Consider the following 22,678-nt stretch of genomic DNA (forward strand, 5'->3'; position numbering starts at 1 on the left):
CAGGCTGCTCCCACTGCCCCCGTCACCCCCAGGCCCCCCTCACCCCGCTCTCTCCACTCCCCTGTGTCCCCAGGCAGCGCCACACTGCACCAAGGCCACATCTGGGGGGTGGCAGGGCCGGGGCCGGCGCAAGACCCCCCACAGAGCCCCATACGGCTGGCACTTTCCCTGCGAGGACGCAGCTTTATTGATCTCCTGCCCCGAGCAGCTGGGGGCCCCCGGCGTGGGGCACTGCGGCTGCTGCCTGCCACGTGCGGGGGGCCTCGATGGACCGCCACCTCCACCAAGCTGCAACAACACCGACGCCGCGGAGAGGCACCGTGGGCGCCTGGCCGCGATACCACCGGCACCCCGTGGCTCCCGGCCAGGGCGGCTTCCCCGGCAGCACCCCAGGGCCGTGCGAGCCCCGTGCACGCCCCAGCTGTTGGCATCCGCGGGGCCTCCGGACGCCGCCTTGGCCCGTGGGGCAGCAGTGCAGCCACCAGCACCTACCTCCCGACGGGAACACCAGGTCCTGCTGCTGCAGCCACGCGGTCGGCACTGTGTCCAGGAGGAGGCCTGGCATGAGGATGCCACTGTCAGGACATGGCCACGGCCATCGCCATGGCCCCAACCCCACCTCGACCTCAACCTCGACCCCTGACCCCGACCCGACCCGGGGACGCGGCCGCGAGCAGTGCCAGAACCCAGCGCTGCCTCTCACCCAGGACGTGGACGGCTGCCGCCTGCGGCGCCACGCAGCTCCCCATGCAGCAGCTGCGGGCTGTGCTCCAGAGCCTCTCCAGCAGCGCGGGGCAGTCTTGGGCCTGGGGCAACACAGGGGCGCAGGAGCTCGTCGCTGGCTCCAAGCGCCCCTCCGTCCCCCCTCCATCCTCCCTCCACCCACAGCCCAGGCCCACGTGGCCCCCCGGCGCGGGAGCCACAGGGCGGGTGGCCGGCGCAGGGACACGACCCCAGCGCAGCGCTCGCTCACCAGGTGCCTGCAGATCTCATCCTGCAGCTCGGCCGCGCTCAGCCCGATGCTTGCGGCGATGCGCTGCCGCACCCTCTTCAACCCCAGAAACGGGGCACACAGGTGCAGGGAGACCTTGCACGCCTGGAAAAGAGCACCGGGCCTGCTCATGGGGATGCTGTGCGCCAGCCCCGGAGCTGAGCGAGGAACCTCGCCGCCGCAGCAGCACCAGCCAAGGCCTGCGGACACGTCGGCAACACGCGCCGGCCAGAGCAGCCCAAGGGCTCTTACGTTGCAGACGGCCGGGGCCGGGTCCCCGAGGTGCAGCACCAGGCTGGGAAATGCCGCCTCCACCTCTCTGCTGAAAAATGACCTCCTCCGAGAGGCGGAGGAGGCCAGGGCGCCATAGAGGACGAAGGCCGAGCGGCGCAGCACCTCTTCCTCCTGCAATGAGAAAGGCCGTTGGGCAGAGGCTGCGAGCGAGGGCGCCGCGCACGAGCCACTTGGCCCCAGCGGGGTGCTGCCCGCGGGGGACGGCAGCCCCGCGACGACTCCCACCTGCCAACAGGAGAACGAGCGACTCCACTCACCACCCCCCAGAACGCCCGGCTGGCCCTGGAGATCTCTTCAAAGGCAGAGCCCACGGCCCTCGCCTCCAGCAGCCCCAGCACCTTCGCCAGCACCAGCAGGCTCTCGGCAGCCACCTCTGTGCTGGCCGCGTCCTCCAGGCCTCTGAGCAGCACCGACACCACGGCCGCCCCGTGCCTCCGCAGCTGCAGAGCGACAGGCGCATGAACTGCTCACTGCTCCCACCTCTCACCGCTGCTCTCCGCCGCGGCGCCAAGGACGGCACTTGCCGGAGCAAGCCCGGAGCAGACCCCAGCCACAGGAGCCCCAGCCGGCACCCCGTGTCCCCTTTGCCACCCTGATGATGCCAGAGCGAGGAGCGCGGCCTCAGCACGGCCCCGCGCCTGCCTCTGCTCCTCTCTCCGGGCTCCTCAAGCCCCCCGGGCAGCTCTCCACTCCGGGCTGCGCTCAGAGCCCAGGAAAGGCCGCCTCACCTTCGCGGGTGCTCCGCTGGCCGCGTTGCCCAGACCTCTCACGGCCATCTGCCGCACGGTGCTGACGGGGTCGCGCGCTCTCTCCCCCAAGGCCTCTAGGAGCGGCTTCAGCAGCTTCCTCTCCTCCACTAGCTTGTCCTTCATCAGCTGCAATCAAGTCACGTGGCCGCTAGCATCGGCCGCGATTTGCGCCGGGCGAGACGCAGGAACCCCTCCGAGCCCCCCCTGCTCTGCTGCTGCCTCACCTCGGCAAAGAAAGCTGTGGCCGTGAGCCGCAGGTTGGCAGAGGGCGAATCCAGCCAGGGGAAGAGGCTCTGCAGCAGGCGCTGTGGGACGAGCTCTGCACGGAGCAGCACGCTGCGCACAGAGCACAAGCAGGCTCGTGACACGCAGTCACGCGGGACGGCCGCAGGCTGCGACTCCCACCTTCTCCCGCTCCCACGCAGACACCGCTCTGCACCTCAGCAGAGCTCCCAAGTGCGCAGGAAGCTCCCAGCAGCCCTTTCCCCGGGCGCATCCCGGGCTCTCACCTCGCCAGGAGACACACGCCGGTGCTGTGAGCCCGGGGCTCTGCCAGGGACGCCCACGCTCCCTGCTCCCGGAGCAGCCGCAGCCACCGATTGTCCAGGCACCTCGCCAGCACCAGCTCCAATGCCGCCACAAAAAGGCTGGTGAAAAAACCCAAAGAAAGCTCCAGGCACAGCAGTTTGGGGGAAGATTTCTCTTCAGCAGAGCCCCGCAACGGCCCCCGGCCGCAACACAGAGTTTATGGGCAGGAACGACCGTGCTGCGGCCAAATCCCCAGGCGCGCTGCCCTGCAGCGACCAGTCCCACCACCTCACGGAGGCAGCCCAGTGCCAGCGGGACAATTGGGTGCTCCTGCAAGGCCATGGACCGCACGACCAAAGACCTGGGGCACAGGCCAGCCCTGCCCCTGCCCCTACTCCTGCCACTGCCGCTCCTCACCTGCCCGGCATGTCAGCGCTCTCCAGGTCCCCAACGGACGGTGCCAGCTCCTCCCCCAGCGTCTCGCTGACCTGCCTCAGAAGGCCGGGAAGCAGGTAGGGAAGCAGGCGCTGGACCAGTGTCTTCCTCTGCAGCACTGACACCACCTCGCAGAGGGCGTGGGTGATCTGCAGAGAAATCCAACCAAGAGCCACCTGGTAAAACAAGGGCTTTTCCCACCAGCCACGGCCCCTGCCAGCCAGGGAGCTTTCACTGTCTCCAATTCTCACTGCAGCGACAGCCTTGCGGCCCAGCAGCAGCAAACTGTCCCGGCTCCCCACACTGCTAACGCTGTCGCCACCCCGGCACAGCACCCCGCGAGGCTCCACGGGCACTCGCAAAGGGCACAAAACTCCCTTGTGCAGAAGCACGAGCTGGAAAGCAGACGTGGAGTGGCACTAATGCCTGGGCCGCTGACCGTACCGTGCGAGGCTCCAGGGCAGCCTGGCTGCTGCCCAGCTCCCGAGTGCAGCACTCGCTCCTGTGGCTGCTCTTTCCCGCTGCCCTTAACTTTTCAGTTAAGCACACCAGGATTTGGCACCCCAGGACGCTTCTCCCCAGGCTCCTCCACACCTCCACCATGTCGCTGCAAGGGAACAGATGCTTGCCCGTAAGCCCGCATCCCCGGGTACCTGCGGCACCCTCACGAGAGGCCAAACGCTCCCCTCGTCTGCATCGGGGATGGCGATGCCCAGGTCCGGACAGGGAAACGAGCCCGTGATCCTGCAGTGCTCGCCTTTCCTGGGGAAAAACCACCTGCTTCCGACCGGGACCCCCCACGCAGGCACACCCCACGGCTGGGTCTGGCGGCAGAGGGAAGGGCGAGTGCACAGACCTGTCTGTGGGCAGGCACGCCTGGAGGAGGCTGTCGAGCACCGGCTGTGGGTGAGAGTGGGCCAGGAGGAACACGGCCCGCAGCACAAAGCACCTGCGAGCGCTCTGCCGGGTGCTCCGCAGGCAGGTGTAAAGGAGGTGCACGAGTCTGGGCACCTGAAAGGAGGAAGGCGACAAAGAACGGCTCGGCACGTCCTTTCCCCGTCTGTCTTCGGGGCCAACAGCCAACAACAGAGAGCAGCCAAAGGTGAATGCAAAAAATGCCTCTCTCACCTCCTCCTGGAATATTTGCTCTCCGCAATCCCCCAGGAAGGTGAGCGTCCACCGCTCAGCGGCCCACGCGCACACGGGCCTGGTGCACAGCAGGCTCTCCACAATGCTGCTCATGAAGCCTGAGGCCTGGCCTCGGGGGAAATATTTGCAAACGAGCTGGGGAGAAATCAGAAACACAAGCGACCACCTCACAGGCTGCTCAGATGCAAAACTCACGTCCTGACAGCAGCACCCACACACACACACGCACACGCACACGCACACACATACATATTGTGGCCCCCACTCTGCACTCCAGGGGCCAGTTACCTTCGCAATGTTGGTGGAGGTGGCCAGCAGAGACTCAGAGGTGATGGCACTGAGCCTCTCACGCAGGCGCCCGATCTCGTTGGTCCAGGGCGCCACGTCTGTGTTCTCGGCTGCAGCCAGGAGAAAGAGGAGTCATGTTCGCGGGGAACCAACCTCCGGCCACGCGGGTGGATAAGGGAGGACCCAAGGGAGGGTGGCGAAGGCCACGTCAAGCCAGGGCCCCCCAACGTAGCGCAGTGGGTTTGCCAGCCAGGCGAGGGTCCGGCCGCAGACAGGGACGGTCCCTGGCACTGGGGACACCGTCCTGCCCTCAGCAGCGGGGACAGCTCTGCCCGCTCTCCTCACCTCCTGTTCGGAGCAGGTGGCCGAGGCAGGTCACTGCCCACCAGCGGGACGCGGCCGACGTGTCGCACGTCAGAGGCCCCAGCAGTCCCGCCAGGGAGCCGAACCACTCGCAGGCACGGCCTCGCTGTGGGAGCAAGAGGCAGGCAAAAAGGTCACCGGTAGCCCCGTGGCCGCTCTCCTTCTCCCGGCCTCACTGCCCCCAAGCCGCAGCTGACCTGGGGGCAAACGAGGGGCTGCCCTGCAGCCCCAGGAGGCCCAAAACCCAGCGCCTGCCCACACAGAGCTCCCTGTGCATGGGGTCCCCGCTCACCCTGTGCTCGCATCTCTCTTCATAAGAGCCCAGCACCTGCACGCACACCTGCAGGGCCCTCTCCCGCTCGCATGCGTGGGCCGAGGTGAGCCAGCGCCGCAGGACCTGGCACAGGCAGACCTGTCTCACCACGGGCAGCCTTCTGCTCGACACCCCTCGCTGGCCCCCTCCCTTCCCGACCCTGCTACCTCCACGGCCCCGGTCTCTCCGGGTGACCCGGCCCGTGGCAAGGAGCCCTTCCCCGTGGGGACCTCCCCACTCCGGGCTCCTGCCGTGGGCAGCATTGAGTTGTGCAGCACCCCTCGCTCACAGCTGCGGCTGGGGAGAAGCTCTGGCTCATCTAGGGGCTCTGCAGGACACTGCAAGCTGCCTGCAAGGAAGCTGCGGCCGATGGCAAAAGCCTGGATCCAAACTTTGGGCAAGGGGGCCTGGAACTAGGACCATTCCACTCTCCGCCAATGTGGGCGTTGCACCTAGTTACAGGGAAGCTCCCCTCCTCAGACCAGCCCCACGGGCACGATCCCCACGGCTCTGCCCCGCTCCGGCAGCGGCAACACTTTCCCTGCCACGCCGAGGACACTCACCTGCACCATGTCCTCGAAGCGGATGGGGGCCAGCTCTGCCCAGAGAAGGGCTCCCATGAGCTGGCCCAGCGCTCGCAGGGACCACGCCTGCACACCCTGACACCAGAAAGGGGGACTGAGGCCGGGCACCCTGCGGAGACGCCAGCGCAGCCAGCGGCTGCCGGAGCATGGGGTGCCCGGACCTGAGCCCCCACCGAGGGGCAGCTGAGAAGGGCCAGTGCCTACCGGTGGGCATGAAGCAGCCACCGCCGTCTGCCCTCTCCTGTCCATCTGCTCCGGGCGACGAAGGCACACGATGCCCTGGCAGCACTGAGCCAGGAGGTGGCGGTTTTCCTCCCTGCTCAGACGGGGCTTCAGCTTGCTGCCAGCAGAAAAAAGGCACAGAAGACAGAGAGGCCGCTTACTAGCACTCTCCAGGCCGAGTCAGAGGACAACTGCCCTTGGCCCCATCGACAGCCCCAAATCCAGCACCCGCAGCCCCAGCCAGACCAGCCAGCTGCGCTGGGACATGCAGTGACTCCCACAGCCCCAGGGACAGACCCTACCTCAACTGCTGCATGGCCACGAGGGCCCGGGGGTGCACCGGGGACTCCTGGGGCTCTTCCTGAATCACCTCCTGCAAGTCACAGGCAGGCACACGCAAGGTGGGCAGCGGGCAGGGGTGCCGCAGAGCCTTCCCACCCACCCCGGCCAGGGGCTCTGCTGCCAGACCCCGCAGGCACCGGCTCCACCACCCCCCATGGCTCCCACCAAGGCCCCGCAGGATGACGTGGCAGCTCCCTGGCGCCCGGACACACCACATTCCCCTGCCACGGCCTCGAGCAGCAGCACCCACGCGCCCCGCCGGCTGGGGATGCGGCTCAGGGCCCTCAGGAGCTCGCGCACTGCCCCAGGAGACCATCGGGCTCTGCACAAACCTGCCCCACGGCAGAGCCCAAAGCTCCCCTGCGCAACGTCCCCGGCTCTTGGCACTCACCAGCAGGGTCTGCAGCAGCTCCCGCTTGCAGCAGAGCTCAAACCTGGGGCCGGCGCCTGCAGCCTGGATGGCAAGGCTGATCTCAGTGACGCTCTGCACCAGGGAGAGCTTCAGCTGCGCATCCTGATCCCAGGGGAGAAAAACACACTTGGAGCTCTTCCAAGGCCCCAGGGCTGAAAGAGCAGCTGGGCTGGGGGGGATCCGCCTCCAAGCACAGCACAGGGACAACACTGTGCCCTCCGGGAGCCCCGCGGAACCCAGCTCAGCACCTGCGCCCCACCAAGGAAACCTCTCCCCTTCTGGGAAGGAGCCTCCCACGGGGAGGGGAGCAGCTGCCCAGCTGCCAGCTGGAAAGACCCCGCAGACCCTGGCCCACGGCAGCAGGGCGAGCAGCACTGGTGCTGGCTGTGACGGGAGAGGTGCGCGTGGCAAGGCCCAGGAGAGGCCGGAGCTGGCGGCACCCGGCCGGCTCTGCCTCGCACCCCGAGCACCCACCTGGCAGCCCTCTCGGTAGAGCTGCAGGACATTCGCCACCATGTCTCTCTCGACACGGGCGAGCAGCTGCTCCCTGGGGGCGCGCAGCGCCATCCGGCCGTACATCACCAGCAGCGCAGCGCGAGTAGCGCGGGTCCTTCTTGCCTTGCTCTGCCGGGGGGTCGACGGAGAAGCACCGAGACGTCAGCCCGTGGCCCTGCTGTGCCCGGGACCCCGCGTGCTCCCGAGGCGGGAGCTGCCCCGCACCCGACCGGTGGCTCAGCTCCCCACACACCTCCCGGCAGCTCCCCGCAACAACACTCCGGGCCCTTTACCTTCTTGCGTTTCAAAGTCCCCGTGAACTCCTTCACCAAGGACAAGGCCAGCTGGAAGTGGCTCTCGGCACAGCGGGACACAACTGAAACCATGCCCTGCAGCACAGCAGAAACGGGCAGTCGCTCCAGCCCCAACGCCCAACCCTGGCCGGCTCTGCTTTCCCCAGGGAAACGGCCGCAAACAGAACAGCAGCAAGGGCTGCAGCAGGGCACGCAGAGCCCCTCTGTCCCAGGGACATGCAGGGGACACGCGGGAAAGCAGGGCGACACGAGGAAACTTCACCTGCGCCTGCCACAGCTCCAGGAAGTTGGCTGCTTTCAGGTGCTCCAAGGTCTGCTCCTGCACGTGGTGGAGACACCCACAAGCTGCCAGGGCCGTGCCGAGAGCCTTGTACAGGAACCGCTGCAAGAGAAGAGGCCGAGCCCCGCCTGTGGTGACAGCCCGGCCTGGCCAGAGAGGGCCAGGCCACACTGGCCACACTGTGCCAGGACCTGCCGAGGCGCCTGCGGCACCGGCCCCACAGCAGCCGGCGGCCAGCCCGGCCCCGCCGCCAGCTCAGCACAGAGGGGAGTGCGAGCCCCTTCGTGGGGAAAGAGAGCAGGCAGCAGGGAAACCAGCCCGCGCGGCAGAGCACCAGCGCCAGCCCTTGCCCCGGCCTGAGTGTCCCCGGGCTCTGCCGCCGCAGCCCTCGGGGCGCGCGAGCCACAGCCACGCCACGCAGGGAACAAACCTTCTCCCAGGACAGGCGGGGAGAGCTGCCCAGCTGCCGGCTCAGCTCCTGGCTCAGGCCCACGGTCCAGGCCTCGCTCGCAATGAGCTCCAGAGAGGTTTGCAGGAACTAGGGCAGAGTGGGAGATGAAGCAAACGCCCCCCTGCCCTTGGCCGGGGCCTTTTGCTCATCCAAGTGGCCCTGGAGACTGCCGGGCAGAGCTCCCCCTCGCGACAGCCTGTCTCCTCACCCGCCCCTCTTGCAACCTGCCTCTCGCTCTTCCCCTAATGCGCCACTCGAGGCCCCTGGGCTCGGCACACGCCAGAAGCAGGCGGTGCCATGGCATGGGGCCACGCTGGAGGCCTCTGCCCCAGCCTTCGGCTGCATTTGTGCTCAGCTGTGCCCCACGTGCCGAGAGCAGCTCCTCTGAGCGGGCAGCACACACGGCTGGAGCAGGCGCCGGGGGCTCGGGACGTGCCTGCACCGCTCGGTGCCCAAACAGGGAGCCCCCAGGTTCCTCCCACCACTTTTCCTGCCCCCCGTTTGCCCTATCCAGCAAGGGCCCCCACAGGGACGCTGTACCTTCAGCAGAAGGCTCTCCCACTCGGCCACGTCCAGGGAGCTCGCTGTTGTTCCTGCAAAGCCCGAGGAAGCAAAGCCCTCGCTGTTATCTCAGCGAGCACCACGGCAGAGCCCGGGTGTCTCCTTTGCAGTCTGATGCCCCAAAGCCTCAGGCCACCAGGCTGACAAGCGCCCGCAAACCCGGCACCGTTCCCTGCTGCCAGGCTGGGGAGCTGAGGGCATTTTGCTGCCCCCTCCACCCCCCAGCCTCTCCCTCCCGCCAGCACTTTACCTGCCAGGTGCTGCAGCAGCAGGGGGATGTCTGCGGCCCACTTCGCCCCCACGGCTCCGTGGATCGTGCTGGGGAGCGCCTGCAGCAGCTGCAGGGCCGCGGCTCCACGGCCACCGCCCGCGTGTGGAGCCACTGCCGCCACCACCTAGGCCAGGGCAGGAGAGAGATGGGCTCGCTCCTGCCCCAGGAGCTGTGGCTACCCTGCAGGCAGGCAGGTCAGCACTGCCCCGGCTTGCAGCAGGCAGCCAGTGGCTTTGCCCAGGGACTGCCGTGCCACAGGAGGAGCAGGAGCCCCTGACAGGCACCCTGCGACACGCTCCTGCCTCCTCCCGGGGCACCCGGCACCGGCCTCAGCACCGTCTCTCCTGCCCTCTGCCCTTGCCCCAGCCACAAAAGTTCTTTCCCCGGGGCCCCGCTACTCACCAGCAGGCGAGCCAGCAGGGCCTGGGGAGCTGGCAGAGCGGCTGTGGGCAGAAAGAAAGGCTGCGTGAGACGCCCAGCCCCACCGGGCCCTGCCCGCCCCATGTCCCAAGCCCTCACGCGGGGCTGAAGGGGACCCCGGCCGCGCCGCCTCCGCACAGTCCCTGACGGGCTCCCACGCTGAACAGCTGCCGCTGAAGGCAGCCCCAGCACGGCAGGAACCAGCCCCTGGGCCCCGGCAAGAGCTGGGCGCAGCAGCGCCAGGTGGCTCTGCCCCTGCCCCTGCCCCTGCGTGGGGCTGGCAGGGGACGCAGGCACACGCGCTGCCCTGCGCCCACCCAGCCTGGCACAGCGCTCCGCGACTTTCTGCTCCCCACCTGGCTCCTCAGACTCCAGGGCCTCAGGCGCCGCCTCCTCTTGCTCCTGCTCTGCCCTGTCCCGTCTCTCGGCCAGGCTGCGCAGGCAGCGGCAGAGCGGGACCAACATGCCCGTGTACTTGGCTGGCACCACGTACCACAGCAGCTTCGGCCACAGGAGCTGCAGGCAAGAACCAGGCCATTTGGCACACTGGCGTTTCCACCCCTCCGGTCCAGTTCCCCCATCGCTGCCGCATCTCCGGCACCGGCCCAGCCCCTCGGCCTCGCTCCTTCCCTAACTCAGCAGCTGTGGTCTCGCCCTGCCTTCCTCCTCCACCTTCTCTCCCTCTCGCCCGCCGTGCTTCGCACCCCTTTCCCCCTCCCAGCACCAGCAAGTCCGGCCCCGCAGAGCTCGCCCCGGCTCTTCTCAGCTGCGCTGGTGGCTAAGGTGGGGGGTCCCAGCGCACAGGTGGAGGACGACTCACTTTGGCCACCGCTCCGGCAGAGACATCCAGCGTGCCCAGCACGTGGGCGCACAGGCTCTGAACAGCCCTTTCTTCCCGCGCTTTCACCATGCTAAGGTTTCCCATTGCCTGCAAGACAGACGCGGGAAACACCCGTCACTGCCCCATCCCAGACCTCGCGGTGCATGCGACAGGGAGGCCGCTCCCTCTGGGGCACTGTGGCCGGCGGCCCTGCTGTGCCGGGCTCCCCGCTGCCAGGGACACCCACGGCAACACGGCACAGCCAGGGCATGGGAGGCAGCCCCGGTGCCGCACTCTGCCCTTACCAGTCTGCCCGAGGCCCGGCTGAACTCGCTGAAGAGGTGCCCCACCACGTCCCACGCCGAGCAGCCTGGGGCACTGGAGCGCAGCAGCTCCCCAATGAAATGCAGCACTGCCCTCCTCACCTGCAGTCACGGGAGGCTGCAGTCACGACCCGGCCCAAAGCCCAGCGGAGCTGCCTTCGCCGTGCTGCAGCCCTTCTGGCTGGGCCGCGCAGCAGCAGCCCTCACTCCCTGGCCGCCACCGGCCTCCAGCCCCGGGCCCTGCCTTGGCCTGTGGCTATGGCCTCGCCAGGCTCTGCCCGGGAAAAGGGCTGCTGTGCCCCGGTGGCAGCACCAGCCCTGCCCAAACCAGCTCACCTGGGCCGCGGGGTCATGGCACACGGACTGCACCAGCTTCGCAAACAGGGGCAGCTTCTCCCTCGTGTCTGGGGCTGCAGGAGACAAGGAGAGGTGGGTGCTGAGGCCGAGCCCCCGTTCCTGCAGGGATTCGTCACAGCTCCCCGGCTTTCCATACACAAGCGGGACAGAAAAGCAGGGCCAGACTGCGCGTCAGAAGCAGCAGCAGCATCCCAGGGGGACGCCATTTCTCCAGCCTGCCTTACTGACCGTCAGAGCGGACCAGAGCTTGCAGCACTGCCACGGCTGCCACGCGATCGGCCTTGTTCCCGTTCCTCAGCTTGTAGTAGAGGAACTCGATGGTCTCCTCCGGGCAAATTCGGGCTGTGGGGAAGAAATCACGCTTGGCATCAGTGAGCAGTGTCTTCCCACTCGGGCAGGTTCGCAAGAGAGCTGCTGGGACACGGCAGTGCGGCACCAGCTCGCCTCTGCTTACCCTGCAGCACCATGCAGCGGCACAGCTCTGCTCTGTGCTCTGGGCTGGGCGGCTCCATCTCATCGCAGAGCTGTGGGAACAAGGCACGTTTCAGAGAAAGCCGGATCGGCGGGGAGAGGGACAGAAAAGCAACCGCACTGTCAGCGCTCGTCTCGCGGGTGGCTCTGGGCACAGAGCCACAACCAGAGCCCCGAGCCCCAGGCACATGCAGAGCTGTGCAGCAGCCAAGGCTGCCCAGGAGCCCCAGGCCAGCGACGCGGCACCAGGCCTTACCTGCTGGTGCACAGCAGTGGCGATGGCCAGATGCCTGGCCCGGGGCACGCGGGTCTGAATGTCTGCCACAGCCCCCAGGAAATAGCCGAGACTCTGCAAGGGAGTGTGGGAGGGAGGGAGAGGGCGGCTGTCACTGCGAGCCACCCAGAAAGCGAGAAAGCAGCATCGCTGGGAGATGCCGCGGCTGGAACCCACTTGCAGGGAAACCCCAGCCCCGCGCGGGGCTTCTGGCTCATCCTTCCCACAGAGCAGCACCGCGAGGTCTCTCCTCCACGCAGCCCTGCCGGGATGGCCTTTCCTGGCACACTGCCCCCCCTTGCACCTCTCCCCGTCACAGGGGCTGGACGCGGCCCTGGGCGTGAGGGCAGAGCTCCTCACACACTCCCAGCCCCGGGAGGCGGCGCAGCCTCCCCTCCCAAGCCACTCGCCCCAGCCACTCACCACTCCCTCCTGGCCCTCCCGCCATGCTGGTTTCTTCCAGCATGAGCCCAGAAAGCCCCAGGCCCCCATTTCCTCGTTCCTGCTCCAAGGGACCTGGCTCCTTCCAGCACCCCACAGCTCCCCGACACCTCGCGGCACCCCCATGGCCCCTGGCCGCGCCATGTCCCGCACAATGCCTCACCACGGTCACCCCAGAGGGGTCCCAGACTTCCCGATACTGGTGCAGCAGCCAGAGGAGATGCTCCCAGGCGTGCTCACGGTGCTCCTCCACGTGCAGGAGGACACCCATCATGGCACCCATCGCCCTGAGCACAGCCTGCTTGACCTGCCGAGGGACGGTGACACGCCGTATCAAGGGCTGAGGGTCTCTCCAGCGCTCGCCTCCCCCAGACACCAGCCTGCCCTTCCCGCACGGGGGCTTCCCCTTCCCTGTCGCCCCTGGTGAGAAGGGCTCGCTGGCCAGCACAGAGAGCATTTCCTCCCGGCACCCCCAGCCTCCCCCGTCGAAAGGCCCTGGCATTCGGCCGCTTCCCAGAAGGCAGCCCCCAGTCCCCGGACTCCCGGCTCGGGGCGCTTTCGCGACCAGCCTGCTCCCTTTGGCCCCTCGCACAGTGCTGCGGACAACCCCACCAGCCCCCGCGGACATCCCCACTGCTGCCCACGGCTGTGAGAGCATCAACACTCGCCTCTTCCTCCTCGCAGCACCGCCGCTTTCTGCTCACGTAGCAGAAGAGCGGGTAAACGTGGGCACAGAGCTGGGCAGGCCCCAGGCGAGGGAAGGCACCTTTCTCCCCCTCGCGGAAGTACATGCTTATGCCGCTGCACCACTGCTCCAGAACTGCAGCACAAGAAGGGAAACAGGATCGCACCAAAGTCTCTGACTGGTGAAGACCTTGCACTGGCCTGCGGGCCTGCTTTAAGCCCAGGCCAGGCTCGCCAGGGCACAGGTTGCAAGGAGATCTGCCTTCAGGGACGCGTTGTGCCATGGTCTGAGACACCTGGATGGCAACGCTGCCTTGTTTCTCCCCTCTTCCGCCCCAGCACCACACCTTCTCCTCCGCACAGCCTCGCTCCCTTCCACCACTGCCCGCTGCAGCCCCGGCCTCCCCCTTCCCAAACGTCTGCCCCTCAGCACACGCTTGGAGGTTTTGGCTGTTCTTTCCCATGCTCTCCCTTCAAGCCCACCAACACAAAGCCAGGCTGCCCTCAGGGAAAGGGAGGAGAAGGGGGGGGACAAAACTGGGCAGAGATCAGCCAAAGGTAGCTAAAACTGGGAGGCAAGTGCGGGAGCAGAGACCAGGCAGGGACCCAAGAGCTCCTCAGGGCACCTGCACCCAGCACCATCCCGGCCAGCCCACGGACCCCACCCCCGGCGGCACCCGCTGCTCCCGCACGTTGAGGGCACTTGGCGGCTGCTGAGGCTGGAGCTCGCCGCAGGCTCAGCCCTGCCATGCCGGCCCCGAGACCCCGGCGAGGCACCCAGGGCCACCCCGATCCCTCCCCCTCCCCCTCCCCCTTCCCCTTCTCCTTCCCCTTCCTGTGGCCCAACCATGGACCCAAAACTCACCGCCGCAGACGGCACACAGCATCCGGCCGCTCCCCACCTCGCTCAGCACGCCGCGCAGGGCTGACAGTGTCGTTGCCGCAAAGGGCACGCACTGCAGGGCTGCAGAGAGGGCAGGGGTGGGCGACCCTGTCAGCCAGAGCCGCCTTGGCCCGCGGGCTCCATCCCCCGGCAGCGCTGCCGCGCCAGGGCCAAGGCTACGGGGCCGCGGGGCTGTGCCAGGGGCAGGGGGACGGGAGAGCTGCCGCAGCACTGGGAGAGGCCCCGGCACGAGGAGGCTGCTGCCAGGGTGCCCGTGTGCCGGCCGCCTTCCCCGAGGTGCGTGGGAAAGCCCTGGGCACAGCGAGGGCAATGCAGGGCAGAGCCTGGCGTGTTTGGTCTCTGGCGGGTTCCCTCCAGCCCAGCCCAGACCGTTCTGGGCAGGGGCAGGAGTCCCGTCTCCCGCCCGGCACCCGCTGCAACCCACAGCAGCAGGCTGGGGGGCCGTACCGTAGCGTGTGGCGAGGTTGCGCAGGGTGATGAGGACAAACTCCTCCGACGTCTCCTCCAGGGCCTTCAGGTGGCCCTGCAGCGCCGACACCACGTCGCACAAGTGGGAGCGGGCCAGCGCCACCAGGACATCACTAGCCGCCGTCCTCACGGAGGCCGTCCCACCCTGGAAGACAGCAGCTCGCGTGTGGCAGGAGCACGACCGGCCGTCTCCCACGGCTCGGCCTCCAGGCAGGACACACAACCCGTAACTTGACTCCGACCGTCCCTCGCTCACAAACAGCCCTGCGGCCACCTCTCTGCACAGCCCCGGGCCACCGCCCCAACCCCCCGCCAGGACAAGTCCCAAAGGCTCTCCATAGGACGGCCAGGCCGGGCGCCGGCGTCCGGTGTCACCCTCAGAGAGAACAAGCTCACCTGGGCCGCTCGCAGGTCCTCCAACGCCACTGCTATCACTCTGTCCACCTCAGAGCTCTGCAGATGGCTCTCGTCGCCCCACAAGACGCTCTCCAGCTCGCGGTAGGTCTCCGCTCTGCTGCCCTGGGGACACACCGCACACGGCAGCGATGGGACATGCCGCCCCGCAGCAGCTCCGCCACGCTGACGCCGCGGACGAGCTGCCGGTGCCGCTCAGCACAGCCGTCGGGAGCAGGCGAGAAACCCAGCACTGGGATTTCCTGACCCCGCCCCCAACCCCGGGGACACCGCCACCTCCTGTGGGAAAGGAGGGCACGCGGGAGCCTCCGCCCAGCACCACCGGCAGGATCAGCGTTTTGGGATGAGGCGCAGCAGGAGGGCAGAGGTGCCGCTGGGCGAGATCAGCCTGCGGCACTCGGGGAAGCCAGGGTGCTGCGGGGAGCCCTCAAACCCCACGCAGCCCCGCAGGACGCCCCCGCCTCACCTCGGCGTCTTGCAGCCGGTTCAACAGAGAAGTCACCACGGTGGCAAAGGTAGCGATGGCCACAGGGACAGACCCGGCCGCCTTGCCGCCGTCCTCACCACGCGCGGGTCCCGACTGGGCACCTACACAAGTGAAGAAACCTGGAAGGAAAGCAACCGAGGGTTTGCATCGCTCCAGCAGCCGCAGGGACGGGCCCCGAGTCGGGCAAACGTCTCCCCAGCCGGAGCATGGGCCCGCAGGAGAGGCCGGTGGAGCCGGCTCTGTGCAGCCTGGGGAAGAGCAGCCCGGGGCAGCTTGGGGCTGGCCCCAAGCGCGTGACCCTGGCTCTCCCTGTGCCAAGAACATGGGCACCAGCAGGTCCCTGTCCCCCCCACCAGCGTGCTGGCAGGCGTGGTGCTGAGCGCGGTGCCGGTCCCCACCTCGGAGCGCTCGCAGCACCCCCATCGCGGCAGGACTCCCTATACAGATGTGCTGCTCCACCAGCACCTCCTCCCACGGGAGCCGCGAGCCACTGGGCCAGCGCCGGCCTCGGGGAGGGGGGAGACCCACAAGGGCCACTGTGACACGCGGGGGCCCCAACGCCTCACAGAGGGCTGCTGGCAACGTGAGGCTGGGGGGGGCAGGCACCGGGGACACACCCCCCATACACACACCCCAAACGTGGCACTGTCCCAGGCTCCAGCGCTCGCGGTCGCTCCTCGGCCCCCAGCCCTTTCCAGCGGCGACTGTCTCCTGCCGTCACACAGGGGCAAGTGCTCCGGCAGAGAGGCCCTGGGAGCCAGTTTGCGCCATTGCTCACACAAGCACCTGGTCATTCGGTCGCCTAGAAAGCCTCGCTGGCACCCGGGGCCTGACGGCATCGGGCCACAAGCTGCCAGGTCACACAGGCTGCAAAGCTGCTCTCCAGTCCCCCGGCCAGCCCACAACACAAGCGTTTTGTTTAGATGTAGCAGCACTAATTCATTACAAGGTCGTGGAATAAAAGCTGGTGCCAGGTGGAAGGCAACGTTATCGCCCTTCCCTCCGGATTTAGGAGCTGCGTCCCTGCAGCCTCGACGAGCCTTCTGATAGACCCGGGCTCCCTGGGCTCAGCGCTGCACAAAGGCAAAGCAAAGCTGGTCTTTGCCCCACAGTTCTTGCAAGAGTCCATACTTTAAGAAATTATTAATTACACAATCTAAATTTAGAACTGATTCACTTCTAATACAACTCAGATATCTTTATATATTTTTAACTTTAAAGGTTGAACTTGTTCAGCTTTCCACGTCTCTCGAGGTACTGCTTTCACTTAGGTGTAGTGGGTCCAGGAATCAATTCCCTGCAGCTTCACAGCAGTATTTGTTGTCAGCAGTACAAGATACGGTCCTCTCCGTTTTTCTCTCAACGGCTCATCCTTCCAGGTTCGAAGACACACTCGATCTCCCGGCTGCAATGAATGTACAGGTGAATCTAAAAGCACGGGAGATCTTAACTGGATGTACCTGCGGAGAGAAGGAAGAACCTTTGCCAGAGACAAGAGAGAATCCCTTAAAATTTGATCCCCCTTAACGTGCATTGGAATTGCATTTCCAGTTAAATTTACAGGCTAAGGTTCAGCATACAGAATCTCAAAGGGACTAACTTTCTCCCTACCCCTTGGGGTTATTCTGAGTCTTAATAATGCCCGAGGGAAAACATCAGTCCATTTCATCTGAGTCTCCTGACACAGTTTCCCTATCTGTCTCTTCATTGTTTGATTTGTTCTTTCCACTTTTCCCCTGGATTGTGGCCTCCAGGGGGGATGTAAATCCCATTTAATTTGCAGTATTTTTGAGATTTCCTGTGCTATTTCTGCTATAAAATGAGGTCCCCTATCCAAAGAAAATCCTTCTCGTACCCCAAATCTTGGTATGATTTCTTTTAATAACATTTTCACTACCTCCCTTGCTTTATTGCTACGGCACGGCAAAGCCTCAGGCCATCCTGAAAAGGTCTCAGCAATTACCAACAAATATTTATGTCCACTACAGCTTGGTAATTCAGAAAAATCAATTTGCCAGTAATCCCCGGGCGGGAAGGCCCTTTTTACTTCCCCTGGCAGGGAGGGGCTTCTTCTGACTCTCGGGATTATTTCTAAGACAGAGTTCACGTTTTAGTGTAACACCCTTTGCAATTAGGAACATACTAATTCCCACAGCAAACCTTGTAGCTGTTTCAGCCAACGCCTCGGCTCCCATGCGGCTACTAGCGTGTATTTGCTTCATCAGCTTCTTCATTACCGGCAAAGTTCCCACACATTGTCCAGTAGATGTTACCCACCATCCTTCAGAAGTCTTTCTGCACTTCAAGATTTCTGCTAATTTATTTTCTTTTTCAGTGTATACGGGAATTTCCATTTTTAACGTTCTCTCTGGAACTGATGCTGCTACCGACACGGACAATGCTACCCTTTTTGCAGCCTCATCGGCCCTTTTGTTCCCTTGAACTATGTCAGTCTGTCCAGATTGGTGCACTTTGCAATGCACTACTGCTGTTTCTTTGGGTTTATTAACTGCTTCGAGTAGTCCCATAGCCTGGTGCCCTCTCTCAGGTACCTAAAGCTCAAATGGCTTTGTTAGGTTTGGAAGTCCTAATGCGGGAGCACTCAGGAGAGCAATCTTGAGTTCATCAAATCCTTTTTGGCGCTCGGGAGTCCACTCCAGCAAGTCTCCCGGCCCCTTAACAGCTTCACAGAAAGGCTTTGCCGTTAATCCAAAACGAGGTATGCAGAGGCAACACCACCCAGCCATTCCTAAAAAATCCCCTGAGTGCTCTTTTTGATTTTGGGGGGGGGGCACTGGACAAACTGCTTCTTCCCTTTCAATTCCTGTCAGCCAGAGCCGCCTTGGCCCGCGGGCTCCATCCCCTGGCAGCGCTGCCGCACCAAAAGCAGCTAACAGAAAGCCCCTGTTTCTGGCCCCCCAAAACGCAGGCTTTAGCCTCTGCTTCCAACCGCAAAAATGGCGCGCTAAGCCTCTGCTGCTGATGCAAAACCACAGGGCTTCAGCCCTGCTTCTGAGCTCAGAGACGCAGGGCTTGGGCACCTGGTCTTGGCTCGAACACACAGCCTCCAGCCCCCAAACCCGCAGGATGTGGCCTCTTTTTGCCCGGCAGCCCCGGCCCGCTCGCAGCCCCAGCCCTGGCTCTCCCCCACGTCCCCTCCCCCGCGGCCGAGCCCCCCCCACTCCTCAGCTGGGGCTGCCGCCCTCCCCGCCCCCAGCGCCACGCGGGGCGACGGAAGTGGGACGGAGGCGCCAGAACGACGGCAGCCGCGACAGACCAAACTGAGCTTCTCGCACGCGGCGGCCCGCGCATGCGCCCTGGCACCGCCCCGCCCCCGAGCTCCCGGCTCCGCCCCCACCCCCGAGAGCGGCCCCGGCCCGGCCCCGCCCCCGCATTCCGGGCCTCAGAGCGGCCCCGGCCCTGGCAACGGCCCCGCCGCGGCCTGTGTCACGAGCCCGCCGTCCTCGGCCAGGCCGCGCGCGCTGCAGGGGACTTGCCGGCAGTGCGGGGCGACCGGTGGGACGTGCCGGCAGTGCGGGGCGACCGGTGAGTCCCGCTCCCCCGCCGCGGGACCGGGCTGCCCGTGCCCGGCCCCAGCGCTGCGCCCCCCCCCGCACCCGCGGTCCTGCCATGCCCCTGGGGAGCAGCCCTGCCCGCTGCCCCCTCGGGGCCCCTCTCAGTGCCTCCCAGTGTCCCCAGTGACCCCGGAGTCCCCAGGCACCTCCCAGTGCCCCCCAGTAGCCCCAGTGCTCCCCGCACCCCCACTTGCCCCTCGGTCCCTCTGCTCCCCCTGGGGCCCCTCCCAGCCCTAGTCCTAGTCCCACCCCATCAGCCCTCTCACTCCAGTTCCCCCTGGTCTCCCCGGGCAACTCTGGGTGCCCCCTCATTTCCCCAGGCACCTCCTGGTATCCCCCAGTGTCCGCAGTATCCCCAAGCACCTCCCAGTGCCCCCAGGGCCCCCGGCTGCTCCCCCTGCCCCCATCGCCCCAAGCACCTCCCAGTATCCCCAGGCCCCCCAGTGTCCCATATGCCCCCAGGCACCTCCCAGTGTCCCCAGTGCCCCCTACTGTCCCCACTTGCCCCTCGGTCCCTCTACTCCCCCTGGGGCCCCTCTCATCCCCAGTCGCACCCCATAGGCCCTACTCACCCCAGAGCTCCCAGTGCCCCAGGCTGCTCCCACTGCCCCCGTCACCCCCAGGCCCCCCTCACCCCGCTCTCTCCACTCCCCTGTGTCCCCAGGCAGCGCCACACTGCACCAAGGCCACATCTGGGGGGTGGCAGGGCCGGGGCCGGCGCAAGACCCCCCACAGAGCCCCATACGGCTGGCACTTTCCCTGCGAGGACGCAGCTTTATTGATCTCCTGCCCCGAGCAGCTGGGGGCCCCCGGCGTGGGGCACTGCGGCTGCTGCCTGCCACGTGCGGGGGGCCTCGATGGACCGCCACCTCCACCAAGCTGCAACGACACCGACGCCGCGGAGAGGCACCGTGGGCGCCTGGCCGCGATACCACCGGCACCCCGTGGCTCCCGGCCAGGGCGGCTTCCCCGGCAGCACCCCAGGGCCGTGCGAGCCCCGTGCACGCCCCAGCTGTTGGCATCCGCGGGGCCTCCGGACGCCGCCTTGGCCCGTGGGGCAGCAGTGCAGCCACCAGCACCTACCTCCCGACGGGAACACCAGGTCCTGCTGCTGCAGCCACGCGGTCGGCACTGTGTCCAGGAGGAGGCCTGGCATGAGGATGCCACTGTCAGGACATGGCCACGGCCATCGCCATGGCCCCAACCCCACCTCGACCTCAACCTCGACCCCTGACCCCGACCCGACCCGGGGACGCGGCCGCGAGCAGTGCCAGAACCCAGCGCTGCCTCTCACCCAGGACGTGGACGGCTGCCGCCTGCGGCGCCACGCAGCTCCCCATGCAGCAGCTGCGGGCTGTGCTCCAGAGCCTCTCCAGCAGCGCGGGGCAGTCTTGGGCCTGGGGCAACACAGGGGCGCAGGAGCTCGTCGCTGGCTCCAAGCGCCCCTCCGTCCCCCCTCCATCCTCCCTCCACCCACAGCCCAGGCCCACGTGGCCCCCCGGCGCGGGAGCCACAGGGCGGGTGGCCGGCGCAGGGACACGACCCCAGCGCAGCGCTCGCTCACCAGGTGCCTGCAGATCTCATCCTGCAGCTCGGCCGCGCTCAGCCCGATGCTTGCGGCGATGCGCTGCCGCACCCTCTTCAACCCCAGAAACGGGGCACACAGGTGCAGGGAGACCTTGCACGCCTGGAAAAGAGCACCGGGCCTGCTCATGGGGATGCTGTGCGCCAGCCCCGGAGCTGAGCGAGGAACCTCGCCGCCGCAGCAGCACCAGCCAAGGCCTGCGGACACGTCGGCAACACGCGCCGGCCAGAGCAGCCCAAGGGCTCTTACGTTGCAGACGGCCGGGGCCGGGTCCCCGAGGTGCAGCACCAGGCTGGGAAATGCCGCCTCCACCTCTCTGCTGAAAAATGACCTCCTCCGAGAGGCGGAGGAGGCCAGGGCGCCATAGAGGACGAAGGCCGAGCGGCGCAGCACCTCTTCCTCCTGCAATGAGAAAGGCCGTTGGGCAGAGGCTGCGAGCGAGGGCGCCGCGCACGAGCCACTTGGCCCCAGCGGGGTGCTGCCCGCGGGGGACGGCAGCCCCGCGACGACTCCCACCTGCCAACAGGAGAACGAGCGACTCCACTCACCGCCCCCCAGAACGCCCGGCTGGCCCTGGAGATCTCTTCAAAGGCAGAGCCCACGGCCCTCGCCTCCAGCAGCCCCAGCACCTTCGCCAGCACCAGCAGGCTCTCGGCAGCCACCTCTGTGCTGGCCGCGTCCTCCAGGCCTCTGAGCAGCACCGACACCACGGCCGCCCCGTGCCTCCGCAGCTGCAGAGCGACAGGCGCATGAACTGCTCACTGCTCCCACCTCTCACCGCTGCTCTCCGCCGCGGCGCCAAGGACGGCACTTGCCGGAGCAAGCCCGGAGCAGACCCCAGCCACAGGAGCCCCAGCCGGCACCCCGTGTCCCCTTTGCCACCCTGATGATGCCAGAGCGAGGAGCGCGGCCTCAGCACGGCCCCGCGCCTGCCTCTGCTCCTCTCTCTGGGCTCCTCAAGCCCCCCGGGCAGCTCTCCACTCCGGGCTGCGCTCAGAGCCCAGGAAAGGCCGCCTCACCTTCGCGGGTGCTCCGCTGGCCGCGTTGCCCAGACCTCTCACGGCCATCTGCCGCACGGTGCTGACGGGGTCGCGCGCTCTCTCCCCCAAGGCCTCTAGGAGCGGCTTCAGCAGCTTCCTCTCCTCCACTAGCTTGTCCTTCATCAGCTGCAATCAAGTCACGTGGCCGCTAGCATCGGCCGCGATTTGCGCCGGGCGAGACGCAGGAACCCCTCCGAGCCCCCCCTGCTCTGCTGCTGCCTCACCTCGGCAAAGAAAGCTGTGGCCGTGAGCCGCAGGTTGGCAGAGGGCGAATCCAGCCAGGGGAAGAGGCTCTGCAGCAGGCGCTGTGGGACGAGCTCTGCACGGAGCAGCACGCTGCGCACAGAGCACAAGCAGGCTCGTGACACGCAGTCACGCGGGACGGCCGCAGGCTGCGACTCCCACCTTCTCCCGCTCCCACGCAGACACCGCTCTGCACCTCAGCAGAGCTCCCAAGTGCGCAGGAAGCTCCCAGCAGCCCTTTCCCCGGGCGCATCCCGGGCTCTCACCTCGCCAGGAGACACACGCCGGTGCTGTGAGCCCGGGGCTCTGCCAGGGACGCCCACGCTCCCTGCTCCCGGAGCAGCCGCAGCCACCGATTGTCCAGGCACCTCGCCAGCACCAGCTCCAATGCCGCCACAAAAAGGCTGGTGAAAAAACCCAAAGAAAGCTCCAGGCACAGCAGTTTGGGGGAAGATTTCTCTTCAGCAGAGCCCCGCAACGGCCCCCGGCCGCAACACAGAGTTTATGGGCAGGAACGACCGTGCTGCGGCCAAATCCCCAGGCGCGCTGCCCTGCAGCGACCAGTCCCACCACCTCACGGAGGCAGCCCAGTGCCAGCGGGACAATTGGGTGCTCCTGCAAGGCCATGGACCGCACGACCAAAGACCTGGGGCACAGGCCAGCCCTGCCCCTGCCCCTACTCCTGCCACTGCCGCTCCTCACCTGCCCGGCATGTCAGCGCTCTCCAGGTCCCCAACGGACGGTGCCAGCTCCTCCCCCAGCGTCTCGCTGACCTGCCTCAGAAGGCCGGGAAGCAGGTAGGGAAGCAGGCGCTGGACCAGTGTCTTCCTCTGCAGCACTGACACCACCTCGCAGAGGGCGTGGGTGATCTGCAGAGAAATCCAACCAAGAGCCACCTGGTAAAACAAGGGCTTTTCCCACCAGCCACGGCCCCTGCCAGCCAGGGAGCTTTCACTGTCTCCAATTCTCACTGCAGCGACAGCCTTGCGGCCCAGCAGCAGCAAACTGTCCCGGCTCCCCACACTGCTAACGCTGTTGCCACCCCAGCACAGCACCCCGCGAGGCTCCACGGGCACTCGCAAAGGGCACAAAACTCCCTTGTGCAGAAGCACGAGCTGGAAAGCAGACGT

General features: G+C 66.6%; 2 protein-coding genes and 2 long non-coding RNA genes across 4 annotated transcripts; all 4 read right to left on the minus strand.

The window, feature by feature from the left end:
* Nucleotides 1-2,529: 2,529 nt before the first annotated feature.
* On the minus strand, nt 2,530-4,277 carry LOC135328359 (maestro heat-like repeat-containing protein family member 7). The gene is made up of 5 exons (XM_064511760.1): nt 4,126-4,277; nt 3,854-4,008; nt 3,442-3,604; nt 2,980-3,146; nt 2,530-2,681 (listed from the first exon to the last, which is right to left on the minus strand). Exons 1-5 carry the CDS (start codon nt 4,237-4,239, stop codon nt 2,540-2,542), a joined length of 741 nt encoding a protein of 246 aa, XP_064367830.1. The 5' UTR covers nt 4,240-4,277; the 3' UTR covers nt 2,530-2,539.
* A 60-nt stretch (nt 4,278-4,337) lies between these two features.
* LOC135328242 (maestro heat-like repeat-containing protein family member 2B) lies at nt 4,338-10,359 on the minus strand. Its single transcript, XM_064510996.1, has 16 exons — nt 10,283-10,359; nt 9,819-9,978; nt 9,445-9,485; nt 9,022-9,166; nt 8,751-8,803; nt 8,190-8,297; nt 7,742-7,861; nt 7,459-7,554; nt 7,145-7,294; nt 6,219-6,289; nt 5,899-6,034; nt 5,674-5,769; nt 5,090-5,194; nt 4,780-4,903; nt 4,412-4,544; nt 4,338-4,344 (listed from the first exon to the last, which is right to left on the minus strand). The coding sequence occupies exons 2-16, from the start codon at nt 9,925-9,927 to the stop codon at nt 4,338-4,340; spliced, it is 1,494 nt and encodes a 497-aa protein (XP_064367066.1). The 5' UTR covers nt 9,928-9,978; nt 10,283-10,359.
* Nucleotides 10,360-10,366: 7 nt separating this feature from the next.
* Nucleotides 10,367-10,998, minus strand: LOC135328360 (uncharacterized). The gene is made up of 3 exons (XR_010389193.1): nt 10,942-10,998; nt 10,588-10,707; nt 10,367-10,390 (listed from the first exon to the last, which is right to left on the minus strand). It is a non-coding gene; the product is annotated as an uncharacterized LOC135328360 (long non-coding RNA).
* Nucleotides 10,999-14,189: 3,191 nt separating this feature from the next.
* On the minus strand, nt 14,190-15,163 carry LOC135328361 (uncharacterized). Its single transcript, XR_010389194.1, has 3 exons — nt 15,085-15,163; nt 14,601-14,723; nt 14,190-14,349 (listed from the first exon to the last, which is right to left on the minus strand). It is a non-coding gene; the product is annotated as an uncharacterized LOC135328361 (long non-coding RNA).
* Between the last annotated feature and the right edge of the window lie 7,515 nt (nt 15,164-22,678).

This window comes from Dromaius novaehollandiae, chromosome 4, assembly GCF_036370855.1.
Source record: "Dromaius novaehollandiae isolate bDroNov1 chromosome 4, bDroNov1.hap1, whole genome shotgun sequence".
In the NCBI taxonomy this organism is placed as follows: Eukaryota; Metazoa; Chordata; class Aves; order Casuariiformes; family Dromaiidae; genus Dromaius; species Dromaius novaehollandiae.

What these genes read in the sequence shown, in the direction of transcription:
- LOC135328359 (XM_064511760.1), bottom strand. Translation starts at nt 4,239, where the DNA reads ATGAGCAGCATTGTGGAGAGCCTGCTGTGCACCAGGCCCGTGTGCGCG. An exon ending in AGCAAATATTCCAGGAGGAG is followed by an intron (nt 4,009 to 4,125) that starts GTGAGAGAGGCA and finishes TCCTCCTTTCAG; the next exon opens with GTGCCCAGACTCGTGCACCT. An exon ending in AGCGCTGACATGCCGGGCAG is followed by an intron (nt 2,682 to 2,979) that starts GTGAGGAGCGGC and finishes TTTTTTCACCAG; the next exon opens with CCTTTTTGTGGCGGCATTGG.
- LOC135328242 (XM_064510996.1), bottom strand. Translation starts at nt 9,927, where the DNA reads ATGTTGGTCCCGCTCTGCCGCTGCCTGCGCAGCCTGGCCGAGAGACGG. An exon ending in CCTGGAGTCTGAGGAGCCAG is followed by an intron (nt 9,486 to 9,818) that starts GTGGGGAGCAGA and finishes TTCTGCCCACAG; the next exon opens with CCGCTCTGCCAGCTCCCCAG. An exon ending in TGGCTGCTTCATGCCCACCG is followed by an intron (nt 5,770 to 5,898) that starts GTAGGCACTGGC and finishes TTCTGGTGTCAG; the next exon opens with GGTGTGCAGGCGTGGTCCCT.